Source organism: Berghia stephanieae, chromosome 7, assembly GCF_034508935.2.
Source record: "Berghia stephanieae isolate SIO BIC M18660-M18661 chromosome 7, UCSD_Bste_1.3, whole genome shotgun sequence".
Lineage (NCBI taxonomy): Eukaryota > Metazoa > Mollusca > Gastropoda > Nudibranchia > Aeolidiidae > Berghia > Berghia stephanieae.
Window position 1 is genome coordinate 1,359,690 of NC_088366.1, and position 15,622 is coordinate 1,375,311.

General features: G+C 37.1%; 1 protein-coding gene across 1 annotated transcript; it reads left to right on the top strand.

Annotated features, from left to right (window-relative positions):
* The first annotated feature begins 3,151 nt into the window (after positions 1-3,151).
* LOC144976324 (neuralized-like protein 2) lies at positions 3,152-14,997 on the top strand. Its single transcript, XM_078920533.1, has 3 exons — positions 3,152-3,955; positions 10,052-10,643; positions 12,438-14,997. The coding sequence occupies exons 1-3, from the start codon at positions 3,755-3,757 to the stop codon at positions 12,551-12,553; spliced, it is 909 nt and encodes a 302-aa protein (XP_078776659.1). The 5' UTR covers positions 3,152-3,754; the 3' UTR covers positions 12,554-14,997.
* The last annotated feature ends 625 nt before the right edge of the window (positions 14,998-15,622 follow it).

A 15,622-nucleotide genomic window follows, 5' to 3' on the forward strand; every position in this document is an offset into this window, starting at 1 on the left:
ACATTGTTATTTATTCTCGGCGGTCCTGGGTGGGGATCCTGACCTCCCATAGCGGGCAGGGGGTACATACTGTGTCTTCTATCCCCTTATATCTGTTTTCCAACATGTTTTCTGTCTTTGTCTTGGAATGAGATTACTTGGTTTTGTCCTGGCCCTGGCCCGAGTCCTGGCTGGGAGGGAAACAGTCAAATGCATAGTTATTGTATTGAGAGATGATATTTTTTTCCTTGTAAATCATCTCTCTGTCATGTGTTATTATATTTGTTATTTTTTAATGTATAATGTAAGCATTTGAGTGTATTCCTCTTTGTTGGATTTTGTGCTTGTGTCCGGATGAGACTTATTGGTGATCTCAAACTAAGTACACTGATGGTTTGCTCTTGGAATCTACATCAGATCTCTATTTGTTCCCAATTCCCCTTTGTCTTACTCTCTCTTGGGTGCTTTAATTGTAATTCTAGAACTTTCGACTATCCCATTTTCTTCCTTTTTACTGGCGCTGATATAACCTAAATGTGTTGCAAGCGCCGTAAAACCCTTAAAAACCACAAACATTATTCTCGGCGGTTGGACATTTTATCCCCCTAAACTGTTGCCGCCTTCTCTGTGGCTTTCTACGCCGTCTTGGAACTGTTCTCTTCTATTATAATGACTAGTCTTGGAGTGTATCCTGTACTTTGTAAACATTGGAGTGTCTCATCGTGGCGGGTCCTTTGCTTGGGACTTTTTGGTTGTATCAAAATAGGCACACCGTTGGAATAATCGTGGAATCGACTGTTCTCCGTTTGACCGTAGCCATCGTTATGTTATATATAGTATGCTCTTGGTAAGAAGCTCATAACATTGCCATCCGGAAGTATAACGGACCAACACACAAAACTCTGTGTAACCATGAATTTTTATAGTCTGGTTAATACAGTTCAATGAGAATAACTCACAAACGCGGATGGCAAAATATAATAACAAAGGCGTGAGTGACGTCATCTTCGTTCTATCTATAGCCTGACACTGAAATCCAGAAGGATTGGCAGTTTGACGTCATTATTTATTTATTTATTTATTTATTTTTTGCCACCTAGTGAGTTGTCGTTAGTAGTGCTCATGGAAACAAGTGGTCCCATTGGTTGAACTATTGAACACAACTCACGAATAGTTGTGTCCCCTGAATTGTGCAGGCGAAATTGTCAAGACCGAATACCGTCACTCTTGACCTTAGTTTCAATACGTTAACTTTTTATCATAATATAAGGGTGGCGTAGCCTGATGCTTTTTAGGGGAGGGGATGAGACCGTCTTGAATGGGAGGGGCAGGAGGAGGGGGATCAGAACAGTAACTATAAATATCGTTCAGGGGCGGTTTGGGTCTAATTATTAGGAAAATCCTTCAAGAAAAATAATTTTGAGATTTTTGTGGAAAACGATATTTTATAATTTTAGAAATAATATTAATCAAGTCCAACTTCTCAAAATATATTATAAAGGCACGAAAAACAAGGACGAAAATGGTACAGGTAGTAAGAAATGTGTGAAACACGGAAAGCTATTTTGCTATTTTCTCATTATGTCATTTTTCTAGGGGTATGGGATACTGTGTCAACATTTTCTCAGAATCTATTTAATGAAATGGTCTGAAAATTTCCACAGATATCACAGAGATATTGTATTATGTTACTATAGAGAGATTGTTGAAAAGGTATGTGTATTTTGAATTATCATCCAACTTATAAATTTTTAACAACAGTTTTGTCATAACATTTGGATTCTCAACTTTGTAATGTTCTAATAAAAATCCCATAAGCTAAAGCTGTAAAATCTCTCTATGGCGACACACTATGCTACAATGTTGACAAGAGGGAAGAATATGGAGGTCATTCCTTCATTAGTTTTTTCCTGGAAAATGTCCCACCAGATTGTTATATGTTTTTTCACGCCAGACCCCCAAATCAGCTCGCAAAATGAGTAACAACAAAAATATTGTTTTATAACCTATAATGACGATACAGAATGATAAAAAACGCCCAATATAGGAAATAAACTTTTTTGGTTTTTTTTGGAACAGACCCAAACCGCCCCTTATAATAATTGAGCTTTTATATAGCGCAATATCCACTAAACGTGCTCAAAGCGCTTTACAAAAGGTCCCTGACTAACATCAACACGTAACATAAAGATCGATACATGACGCCTGTTAGGCAATAATACAATTTTTTCCGACAGAAACAACTCTGTTAAACGGCCAGGTACTAATTTTACACCTGAGTACGGTGAGAGAATGTGAGTAAAGAGTCTTTTCCAAAGACTCAACTATGCGCCGAGCAAGGCTCGAACCCAGGACCTTCCGATACCAAAGCGAGTGTCATACCACTAGACCACATAGCCTCCTCCTCCTCCTCTTCTTCTTCTTCTTCTTCTTCTTCTTCTTCTTCTTCTTCTTCTTCTTCTTCTTCTTCTTCTTCTTCTTCTTCTTCTTCTTCTTCTTCTTCTTCTTCTTCTTCTTCTTCTTCTTCTTCTTCTTCTTCTTCAAGTACATTGATGGTATGCTCTTGGAATCTATTTGATCCCTATTTGTTCCCAGTTCCCCTTTGTCTTTCTTTCTCTTGGGTGCTTTAATTGTAATTCTAGAACTTTTTACTATCCCATTTTCTTCCTTATTACTGGCGCTGATATAACCTAAATGTGTTGCAAGCGCCGTAAAACCCTTAAAAAGAAAAAAACAACTTCTTCTTCTTCTTCTTCTTCTTCTTCTTCTTCTTCTTCTTCTTCTTCTTCTTCTTCTTCTTCTTCTTCTTCTTCTTCTTCTTCTTCTTCTTCTTCTTCTTCTTCTTCTTCTTCTTCTTCTTCTTTATCGTCTTCTTCCTTCTCCTCCTCCTCCTCCTCCTCCTCCCCCTCCTCCTCCTCCTCCTCCTCCTCCTCCTCCTCCTCCTCCTTATCTTCCTCCACCTCCTCCTCCGCTGCTTCCTCCTCTTCAAATAGAAAATGAAGTTATCAGATATACATTAATTTTAATATACGAATAACTTATAATATACATTAATATACATCAACTTTATTTGTGTTCGCCCGCTTTCACAAGCCGTTAACAGCCCTCGCTGTGCAGCTGGTCAATAAATAGAACACAACTATTTCATCCTCTTTTCTTTTACCAAGAATCAGGTTGGATGGAAATGATAACCGGAAGTGAAAAACTCTAACTGTTTGGCTAACTGTAGCAAATACATACTCGTACAAGTCTGTTTGAATCCCCGAGATGATGTCTTTTCAAATCTGATAATGATAATAAATGTGAACCGCACCAAATTAAGTTAAAAGGAAATTTGCATTATTTTGCATCTCTTTCGATTTGTGTGAGATTCAGTTTTTTAAAACTTGAGCGAGGCTTTGGGGTTGAACGCCGGTTTTCATCTCGTGACTCAAACGCTCGCAACGAACTGCCTTGCTGGACTTCACATCAATCTCATTAGTTCTTAGTCCAGTTCAAGTCACAAGACTGGCTGACAGCTGATCAAGTTTTGTTTTCAACGAAAATGGTGTAACTTTGACTCTTGAAAATGTGAGGTCAGGGGAGTGCCTTGCCCTCGGCTAGTTTCAGGCAGCCTGTTGAACTGACCCAGTCCAGTCCCAGTCAATCCACTTGACAACATAAAAACTAAAATTTTGTGACCAACCATAAAAAAAATGATGAAAGACTGACAGGAGGAGAGTTTCCCTATCTTGTTCATCAAAGGTTGGATGAAGTTAAGCCAAGAGATATCACAATGCCAATAAAACGTTTTCACAAATCGCATGGACACAATATTCGTTTGTCGGAGGATAACACTGTCGCCTTACGGGAAACAAGTTTTTCTCATGCTTTAGTGTTTAGTGAGAAGCCTGTGCAACCTGGTGAAATATTCTTGGTAGAAATAGAAAAGACAGAGAGAGGCTGGAGTGGACACATGCGAATTGGACTCAGTGAGGTAAGAGCCAAAGGTTTCATCTGGTTTTACCCCCCCCCCCCCCCCCTCCCCCAGTCTGTGTGCATCATCATCAACCGTTAATTGATGAATACAAGTACAAGGGTTTGTTAGATAAGGTTAGAAACTCTTTAAGCTAGACTTGCATTTTGTCCAGAGGGTACCAAACAATTGTCACCATTTGACAACTCTGAACCAGTCCCGAGATAAATAAAGTTTGAAGGGAATGTAATTCAATTCGACACCCAAAACTCAGGTGAATATTGTCACCAGATAGTTCTACTCTCAAAAGTGTCTCTTGTCAGCAAAGAATTCAACACCCAAAAAGGTTGATTCTTTATTTTATTTTGTTGCTTTTTTGTTATTTTTGTCTTTACTCTTAAAGAAGCTGCCTACACAACACTCATAAGATCCATCTTAAGACTATTCCTGTACAATTTGGGACCCAAAGCTACAATCGGATAGAAAAGCAATTGAAGCTGTCCACCACTGTGCTGCAAGATTTGCCTTAAATGACTACAGCCCCCCCATAGCAGCTTAACAGAAATGATCGCACATCTTGGATGGTCTCCCTTACAAGACAGATGGAAAAAACAACGCTTAACTCTCATGTTCAAAATTACAAACAAGATGACAGTCATCTTTCCAGAACAACTAGACTTACAATGAAAGCAGGGCTGGCAGAGTCGGTTATTTTTAAACCGACTCCGACTCCAGCCTTGAAACCGACTCCGACTCCGACTCCTCAAGCATAGTATTTTAGTATTAATAGGTAATAATATGCAACCAACACTCGCAGCTACTTTTAGCTTTTCCCCAGTATATGTATTATAACAATACAAGCCGCTTCATATTTGATATTGCATCATTAAAAGTACAAGCTCTTCATCATTTTTTGGCTACAGACTGATTAGCTCATTTCGAATAAACACATTAATATTGATTAATGATCATCAAATTTAAAAGATAAAACACATCCCCTTTTCCCATGAAAACAAACACAGAAAAAAGATTACTATTTGTGAATTTTAGTTTTGAAAAAGTTTTAATTAATAGTATTAGTTTTAATAGTTTTAGTTTTAATTTTTCAAAGTGAATTATAAATATAATATTCCGGTTCCCCTTTCCTGAAATGTTATAAAGTCATTAATTAAAAATAATATTGAAACATTTAAAAGAATAGAACAATCATTCATAAATCATGAACATTTACAGATATAGAAATTTAAAAATGTTAATTCCAACGTGAAGTGGATAACATAGGAAAGGGGTTTTGGAAGCATAGTTCACCTTTAGCTAATACCAATGTAATTTTTTTCAAATTCTATAGGCCTGGATACTATCTATATCTAGTATCTAAAATACTACACATTGAATGATATAAAAATGCAATGTCTGAAAGTGGTAAGGAGTCGGAGTCGGGACTTCTAAAATCTACTCCGACTCCGACTCCCACTCCACCCTCATCAACCGACTCCTACCGACTCCGACTCCCCAGCCCTGAATGAAAGTCACGCATTCAAAGAAAAACCCACTCAAAAACACTAAAGCACCAATCTACAAATTCAAACATCATCAAATATTCATTTGCACCCAGCACTATCAGCGAACATTATTAAAATTCTTCAGCCTAAATACCAACAATGGCTGTCACACTTAATCTCAACAACTCTCTCCGTCCTCGAATACAAATACTGAGAATTGAGTCGACTTCCTGTGACATTCAGATTCAGATTCAGACACTTTCTTGCAATTTTTATAATTCTCTGTTTTTCTCTTAAAATGATACAAACCCTAACCCTTGTACTAATTCACCTCTCTCCATCAAACTCTCACACCTAAGCCAACACTCACCCTCCGTCTTTCTCTCTCTCTATCCGTTTTTCTCTTGTCTTCTTCCTCACCTCTCCTTTCCCTCTCTCTAATAAACCATAAACCAACCTAACCATTATACTCACACACACTATACTATAGTCCACACATAACCTTTATTTCTAGAAAGTTTTCACTCTACACACTACCCCACCTCTAACATTTCTATAACACAAACGTGCACATCTTATTTGCAGGTCTGGTAGCTAACATAACAGTTCTGCCCTAACCAACAAAAGGACAGTATCTGGGCTGACCCAGATCCAACCAGTTTTCCCCGCAATCGATACGTTTAGTTTTTTCATTCATAACTCTTTAATTCTATTACATAGTGGAAGGCATCTAACACATGGGTGAAAGTTCGCCGGAAAAATCTGGCATGGCCGGATTTTTATTTTTGAAAAAGAGGTCTCGCCGTTTTTTTTTTGTCTGGCCGGAATTCGAAAACGAAAAAACCGGCAACTGTCTGGCTACTGGATCACCACTGTAGTTTATATAATTAACCGCACTTCTGTTTTTTCCTCTTATTGGTAGTTGCAGGATTTTTTTTCTGAGCACCTGCCTTTGCAGGATTAATATCATTGAGTAACTTTCACCCACGATCTAACATTAAATAATAGCTAATGATAAATTGCGTTTTTCTGTTAGTCGGCGATTTCATTGACGTAATATGTTACGTAATATTTTGAGATACTGTTTTTTCTTGGTAAAACCATGCAAATAACTCTACCTGTAACCAACAAAAGGACAGTATCTTATACGCCCGTCTCACATTCTGTTCATCCATGGTTAACTGCAATGCAAATGCCCCGTCTGTTTTCCCCAAAAGAACAGTATGTAAGTTGTGAATACAGCAAAATAAGACTAACTCGTTCGACAAACGTCTCACACGATTCAAGCTTCTCAACATCTCCCACCAGTCACAAACGCCGTCCAAAAAGAAGACATGGCCGTCAAAGTATTAAGTCAAAATCATGCATAATACTTGACACCTTTCTGAGTCAGTTTATTGTGTAAAAACTGAAAGTATATCATAGTGGGGAATATAAAAACCACACTGTTGAAATCAACTATTAAGACGGAGAACATTAGTCTTTGAATAATAAAAATTGGTTGAGAAACAACTGTTTAACGAGTAAAAATATTATTTTGAAAGTTGATTTTGTCCTTGTTTGTTTATTTTTGTAACTTTTTTATTTCTTGTCCGATTTTCTCGATTTCTGTTTATCATTTTTCATTTTTTCTCTGAGACAAGATTGGTGATGTACTTTGTTTGTTTGAAATCTGACTAAACCATACATTGGCTTTTTTTTCCCAACGAGCCTTGGCTCACTAATAAATTCAAAAGGGAACAAAGAAGGTAACGCAACTTTCAGACGGTCGTCGAGATAAGCTCTAATCTGTAAGCAGTCGCAGCAACCAATCAGTGAAAAGCTGTAAGTAATGGTGAAATGTCAAGAACCAGCATCATCTATCAAGAACCAATAATTTGCTCTGAGAAAGTCTTGACATCTCACGAGCAAAAAGTTTGAAACTGATGATGGACCTATGAAAAGTTTGTGGGCGGGATTTTGTCATGATTGACAATCGGACGAAAACGTGGCTATAGATATGATATCATCTAAAGACATGCATATCTCCGGTTCTTATTTCTCAGTCTCTATATTTCTTTGGTTCTGTCCCGATGTGACACGTGTTACACGGAAATAAAATAATGCAAAATAATTATTTTTCTTCGAAATATATATTCTTCTTCGAAAGCTCTCACACCACCGCACCACCTCCTCCTCCTCTTCTTCTTCTTCTTCTTCTTCTTCTTCTTCTTCTTCTTCTTCTTCTTCTTCTTCTTCTTCTTCTTCTTCTTCTTCTTCTTCTTCTTCTTCTTCTTCTTCTTCTTCTTTTTCTTCTTCTTCTTCTTCTTCTTCTTCTTCTTCTTCTTCTTCTTCTTCTATAAAAATTAACCCAAATAAACGAAAGAATCAGCGTAAACATTTAACACAAACAGGAGCGAAGATGCGCAGCTTCCCGTGTCGAGCACTAGACGTCTAGATACACATCCTTCAAAAAAAGGGTAGGAATTGTTCTCTTCCTTTCATTTTACAACTAACTCAGACCTGGGACCTCAAATAATTGGGATTTTTTTTTTTTGATATCATAAAATAAGGACCTCATTATAAATAAGTAGGGGAAAGTGACATGATTTGACTAGTCAATTGACGTGTCATGTCTGTGTTGTGTCCATATTTTTGTCCTGTTGTGTCTATTTTCGCGTGTTCAAAAAGTTCCGACAATTTTTTCACCAACCATTTACAGGCCTGTTCTTGTTCCTGTTGTTTCAAACTTGTCAACCCAAAATGTTTCAACATCAAAAAATTGTATTTACTGTGTGACTTAATAAGTCAAATAATGAGAGTTACAACCCCCCCCCCCCCCCCCAAAAAAAAAAAAGAAATGTTTTCGTTGTATTCGATTTCTTGATAATAAATAAATCATCAAATTAAAAAATGTTATAATATCCTCCCACATTGCACTGGTCACATTATGCATTCCACTCGTATAACCCATGCATACGCAACCCCCCCCCCCCCCCCCCCCTTGACACATGCACGTTCAAACTAGGATACAGGTGATTTCTATTTATACATTATCAATTGTCATATCTCTCTCTCTCTCTCTCTCTCTCTCTCTCTCTCTCTCTCTCTCTCTCTCTCTCTCTCTCTCTCTCTTTATTTTTTTTTTACACACACGGACTAATTCCCAACATACGCATACACACTAATATCTGATGATCAGAGTTCCTCGTGGCCAATTTCAAAATCAAAGACATCCAAATACACCCTTATGTGAACTTATGCTCTGACTGCCTTGTAAACTCATCGTTTTTTATTTATAAAAAAAACTAAAGATCGACTACACTAAGGAAAAAGTAATTTGTGAAAAGTAAATAAAATATATTTTTTAAAAAAGCCATATTCTAATTGTGGCCAATCTTGGTCATATTAGCCATGAATATGACCATCTGGCAGTCCTGCAAGTAATGATGTCTGCTTCCCAAGCCGTTTCGAATGGTTCAGCCATGTCGTTTTGTTGGTTAACGATGGGGCTTAAATAGGATACAGTTTCAAGCAAAATTTTTAATCGCCTCTAATTTTAAAAAATACTTGAGATATGATCATTCTGACAACTTTGTAAGCTTTCCTATGTCCTAGAGTGTTGATTAAGTGAACAAAGTGATTTTATGATTTTTTGAGAGATACTGTCCTTTTGTTGGTTATGGCAGAATTAGGGATTTGTTTGATCACTGTTATAATGGACACTATTTTGCTGTAGTTTGGATTTGAGAGTGTTTCATTCCAACAGTGAGCCTCTATAGCAATCACTGCAAATAATGACACACCTTATCATGCCTATCTCTTGGGCACACCAGGCTTTCGTTTCTATCAAACTCCATCCAACACGGAAAGCACAGACTTGACATAAATGAATTCTCACTACAGTCCGTCTATTAGAAGAGACCATTTCTTTGGGTTTTTTTGCTGATCAAGGGTTTGCATCCTAATGGTCCACATTATTTGTAGGCCTATTGTTTCATTCGGAAGCCTTTTCTTTTTCACATTTTCGTTCGAAAAAAAAAAAACCCAACAAACTTGAGCTTTATGATTTAAGTAGCGCAATATCCTCTAAGCATGCTCAAAATCAAAGCACTTTACAAGGGGTCCCTGACCAACAGCAACAGATAACATGTAGAACGAGACATGGCGCCTGTTAGGCAATATTTACAACACTGTTAATGGCTAGGCACTCATTTTACACATGAGCACGGTGAGAGAATTTGAGAGTAAAGAGCCTTTTCCAAGGACTCAACTATGTGCTGAGCGAAGTTTGAGCCCAGGACCATCAGATCAGAAAGCGAGAGTATTACCACAAGACCACATAGCCCACCGTGTTGCTTAAACCATTAGTTGAAACTGTCATATAGAAGGCATAATTCATATATATATATATATATATATATATATATATATATATATATATATATATATATATATATATATATTGTGGTAAGTATTAAAATAATATATATAAATAAATAATATATATATATATATATATATATATATATATATATATATATATATATATATATATATATATATATATATATTTGGATTTATTTGTATATTTTTATATTTATTTATAAAACTGATTTCTCCTCACTATTTCCAGGTGGATCCATCCACGCAAGAGAACAATCTACCTCAGTATGCACTCCCTGATCTGGCCCAGCTAGGACGATGTTGGATCTCGGCTGTGACAAAAACGGGTAATCGTGTACAGCACGCTGGTCCAGATCAGCCACCAAATTTCAACAATCCTCAAAACGTCCCATCCACATCAACTGCCTCACCATCATCGTCGTCTTCGTTGTCGTCATCAACGTTGTCACCTGTTTTAGGGAGTGGAGAATTTGTCACTACCATGCTGGGTCCAGTCAGACGGTCCATGCTTCAGCCGTCCTACTCACTCTTCCGTTCGGCTTTTGCCGGCAATTCTGACACGCAAGCCACGTCAGAGGAGCCTCCGTCATATGAAGCCGCCAAAAAACTGATATTAGCCACAGATGTGGGTTCTAGAATAGGCGTCGTCTACTGTCCCGATCCCAGTGGTTATTTTGCCCGTATGCATTTCATCATCAACGGGGAAGACCAAGGCCCCAGTGATGAGGTCATACCACTCAGTTCTAACCCGGCCCCTCTCTACGCCGTTGTGGATGTTTATGGAACCACCAAGCAAGTTCGTATTGTAGAATTATATAAAGGTAAAGTTGATTTTATTTTTCTCTCTCTATCAAAACTCAATTGTCCCACCAGGTTTTGGGACCTGGTCCAGATTTATTTTGCAAAAAAAAATATTTTTTTTAAAGCCAAATTTTTCCAAGTCTATCACTTTTAATGCTAAACTACACATAAAACTGGAAATGAATCTTAATTTTCTTATGGCCTTGCCGTGAGAAGTGTCTTAATTCATAAAAATGTAAACTCTTCTGTCAGTCTGGAGTGAACATTTGTGAACTTGGTGTCGACTTGCCTCTAACTCTAAAAGAGGTAAAATTGAGTGGTTTAAAAAAAAAAGCAAGTCAAAATTCTTAAGTCGAACTTTACATGCCAAACAGCTTTTAAAAATTCCAAGTTTTTGGAATTTGGCATTTAAAATGCCAAAATGGCAACCCTAACCTGGTCATGCTTTGGTAAGATTTTGGATTGTTCAGTCGAGTTCTTGCCTGACAACAAACAAAAATGTCAGTTGATGTTTTGTTTTTGTGTGTGTGGGGGTGTGGGGGGGGGGGGGAGGGGGGGTGTTCTGACCCCTCTGCCCATCCAACAATGAAATTGGGGAGCTGGGTCTGTTTTGTCTGATGGAAAGCACTCTGCAGTAGACTGGTGTCCTACCCAAGAGACGCAGGCATTTTATTCATAGTCTAATGGCTTTGGAAGGTGACTACTCTGGGTTGTCAGCATGAACATGGACTCACTAAGTAGACTAATGGACCCAACTGATCTCAGACTATTGGATCTTCAAAACGATTTGAAATTCATATTCAACATTTGGAGAATACAATCTGTTATTTTTGATCTAAGTTTTGAAAAATGGATATTAGTCTTTCAAAGCTATTGGGCTCATGGAGTCGGAGTTTATCCCTTTTCTATAGCAATTGCTTGCTACCCTTAAGATAGGACGCTAGTCTATCACAGAGTACCTACTTTCCACCAGATCTAAAAGACCCAGCTACCCAATCGCTGCTGGTTGGATAGGGAGGGTCAGAAAATAAATCTCGACTTCACTTGGGATCGATCTTGGTCCCTTTTATGTATGAAGTGAGTGCTCTATCAACTGAACTATCAAGACCCCCACATTTTTTAAGGGGAGGGCGGGGTAACCGTTATGTGTGTTGATTATTTATCCCTTGCCCCTGACCCCATCATTTCCATTTACAAACATTGTCTGATGGGATATGCGCAGTGGTGCCAACGTAAAAAATGTGTATTTTTACCCATTTTCATTCATTGTACACATTTTTCTGAGGATTGTACACATCATTAAATTTCTATTATTTAAGCATTTTTAGCATTCATACACTTTTTTGGTGTCCTTAAGCACTAAATGTTTCTTGACCCATCAGAATTATATATGGATCTGGAAGTTGATACTATTTATCATCTATAAAATGTAAGCTTATTCATTATTTCAAATATTAATTATATCATTGCTAGTATGGGCTCATTGCCCATTATCAGATTTAGTGCTAATTATCGATTTTTTCAGAATTGTACGCATTTTTTCAAAATCTTACTCATTTTGGCTCTCCATTGTACACATTTACATGGGCTAGGGTTGGCAGCACTGATATGTGGATATGACAAAGATGACATTTGTCTCAAATACAAATAGCATGTGTACAATGTTTGGTTGATTTCCTTGTTTTTCTATCACCAATAAATTCCATCAACTATGGAAGATTACTTTGATTTTTCTGAGGTATAAAACTGTTTTTTTTTTCTTGTTGATGTTTGCTTTGTAAAAAAATTTGTCTTCTTTTATCTTTTGTTTCCAGTGAGCTCTTTACAGAATGTGTGTCGTGATTTAATCTTGCTGAGTACTCCATCCCACCTGCTCTCCTCCTTGCCATTGCCTCAGAAGGTCATCCAGTTCTTGTGTGAGGGGGAATGAGTCGTAATCACACACACTCACACACATCATCATCATCACAGTCACAACCCTCACACTCATCCATTCATCCATCTATCCAGAGCATGTTTTTATCCAAGCACCCATAGGTCTTAGTGGCTCTCTCATACAACTCAATGTTATTGTCACACAGTTATCATTTACTTGTCAGTTTGAATTTGAAGCATATTGATGATTACCTCACTGTACAAATATCATCATCATCATCATCATCATCAATGTGTGTCCTATTTTAACCACACTTGTCGTTTAGTATGACATTTAAAGTAAGGGGACTTTATGATTCAAAATAACAATGTGATTAAGAATAAGTCGGTTTTCAAACATTTCATTGAATAATGAAACTTGTAATTTGTTACAACACGTAGGATCCATAAGGAACTGGATTGGTGTCAAATAAACCCAATACGGTTGGTTGAAAGGTCTGGCATCTCTGTTCACCCAGCACTCATTGGATAGCTGGGTCTTAGATCTAGCAGAAAGGTCTCTTAAAACCTTCTATCTAGAGGATAGTTAGCAATTTTTACTGTTTAAATGGAGATGAAATACAGCTCCATTGACAAATTAGCTCTAAAATCGAATGAAATAATAAAATACTGTCTATTCATCCCTAGATGTAACTTTAAGGATGTATTTTTGGGATCCATTCGGGAAAAAGGGCAGAGATTACCCAAGTTTTAGGTGCAGAAGCAGCGCCATAAGGTGAGTAATAGGGGCTCAATGATGCCCTCGGCAAGGCTCAAATCCGGGTCCTACAGTTGGTGGTATAATGTTTTATCCACTTGCCTATCACCCCCCTGCCCCGAAACCGCCTCGCTTGCCCCGAAGCTGTCTGTTGAGACTGTCTTTTAAAAAAATGTGTATCATGTTGACTTTCCTATGAAAGAGATGTTATTGAATTCCTAATGATTTTCTATGAAAGAGATATTAGTGAAATCCTAATGGTTTCCTATGAAGAAGCTAGTTGATTCCTAATGTTTTCCTGTGAAGGGGATGCTACTAAATGCTATCGTAATGAATACCTAATCATTTACCATGAAGATGTTGGTGAATTCATTCCTAATCATTTACTATGAAGGAGATGCTAGTGAATTCCTAATATCATTTCCTGTAAAGATGTTAGTGATTTCCTGTGAAGATGAATTCTTTATCATATACTATGAAGGAGATATCAGTGAATTCCTTATCATTTCCTATTAAGGAGATGCTAGTGGATTCCTAATCATTTCCTATTAAGGAGATGTCAGTGAATTCCTAATCATTTCCTATTAAGGAGATGTCAGTGAATTCCTAATCATTTCCTATTAAGGAGATGTCAGTGAGTTCCTAATCATTTCCTATTAAGGAGATGTCAGTGAATTCCTAATCATTTCCTATTAAGGAGATGTCAGTGAATTCCTAATCATTTCCTATTAAGGAGATGCTAGTGAATTCCTAATCATTTCCTATTAAGATGCTAGTGAATTCCTAATCATTTCCTATTAAGGAGATGCTAGTGAATTCCTAATCATTTCCTATGAAGGAGATGCTAGTGAATTCCTAATCATTTCCTATTAAGGAGATGCTAGTGAATTCCTAATCATTTCCTATTAAGGAGATGCTAGTGAATTCCTAATCATTTCCTATTAAGATGCTAGTGAATTCCTAATCATTTCCTATTAAGGAGATGCTAGTGAATTCCTAATCATTTCCTATTAAGGAGATGCTAGTGAATTCCTAATCATTTCCTATTAAGGAGATGCAAGTGAATTCCTAATCATTTCCTATTAAGGAGATGCTAGTGAATTCCTAATCATTTCCTATTAAGGAGATGCTAGTGAATTCCTAATCATTTCCTATTAAGATGCTAGTGAATTCCTAATCATTTCCTATTAAGGAGATGCTAGTGAATTCCTAATCATTTCCTATTAAGGAGATGCTAGTGAATTCCTAATCATTTCCTATTAAGGAGATGCTAGTGAATTCCTAATCATTTCCTATTAAGGAGATGCTAGTGAATTCCTAATCATTTCCTATTAAGGAGATGCAAGTGAATTCCTAATCATTTCCTATTAAGGAGATGCAAGTGAATTCCTAATCATTTCCTATTAAGGAGATGCTAGTGAATTCCTAGTCATTTCCTATAAAGGAGATGCTAGTGAATTCCTAGTCATTTCCTATGAAGGAGATGCTAGTGACTTCCTAGTCATTTCCTATAAAGGAGATGCTAGTGAATTCCTAATCATTTCCTATGAAGGAGATGCTAGTGAATTCTTAATCATTTCCTATGAAGGAGATACCTGGATACCTACCTACCTACCTGGATACCTCTGTATAGAGCTTTTAGACTTGGTGTAGTCTCCTTCGCTCCTCCTCATCTATTAATGATTGGACCAATTTTTATAATTGAACTTGTTTCCTAGGGTGTTGCTTATCTCCAACTCTGCTTTGAATTTATTCAAATTTTTTGCTGATACTGTGGTTTCTTGTAGTTTATTCCAGTTATTTACAATTCTAGATGAAAAAAAGTTCCTTCTTTCATTTGTTTTAAAACGTTCTTTTTTCAGTTTCTTGCTGTTTCCTCGTGTCTGAATGTTCTTGTTTGGTTTAAGGAATCCTGCCTCTACCCTGTCTATTCCCTTTACTATTTTATATGTTTGGATCATATCTCCCCTTCTTCTCCTGTAATCTAAGGTCGGGAGATTTAATTCTTTCAATCTCTCACAGTATGTTTTGTCTTTCAGGTGTGTGATAAGTTTTGTTGCTCTCCTTTGCACTCTTTCCAAACAGTCTTTGTCTCCCTCAAACTTCGGATACCATATGCAGTTAGCATATTCCAGCTTTGATCTAACCATAGTCTTGTAGATGGTAGTCATGTGTTTTGTTTTCAGATTCTTGAAATTTCTTTTCACTATTCCGAGTGTTTTACTAGCCTTAGATTGAACATCTTTAATTTGCTTCTTGAAGTTTAGCTTCCTATCAATAAATACTCCTAGGTCTTTTTCCCCATTGGATTTCTGCAGGGGTTTTTCTTTCATTATATAGTTTGCTTCTCTGTTGTTTTTTCCTAGG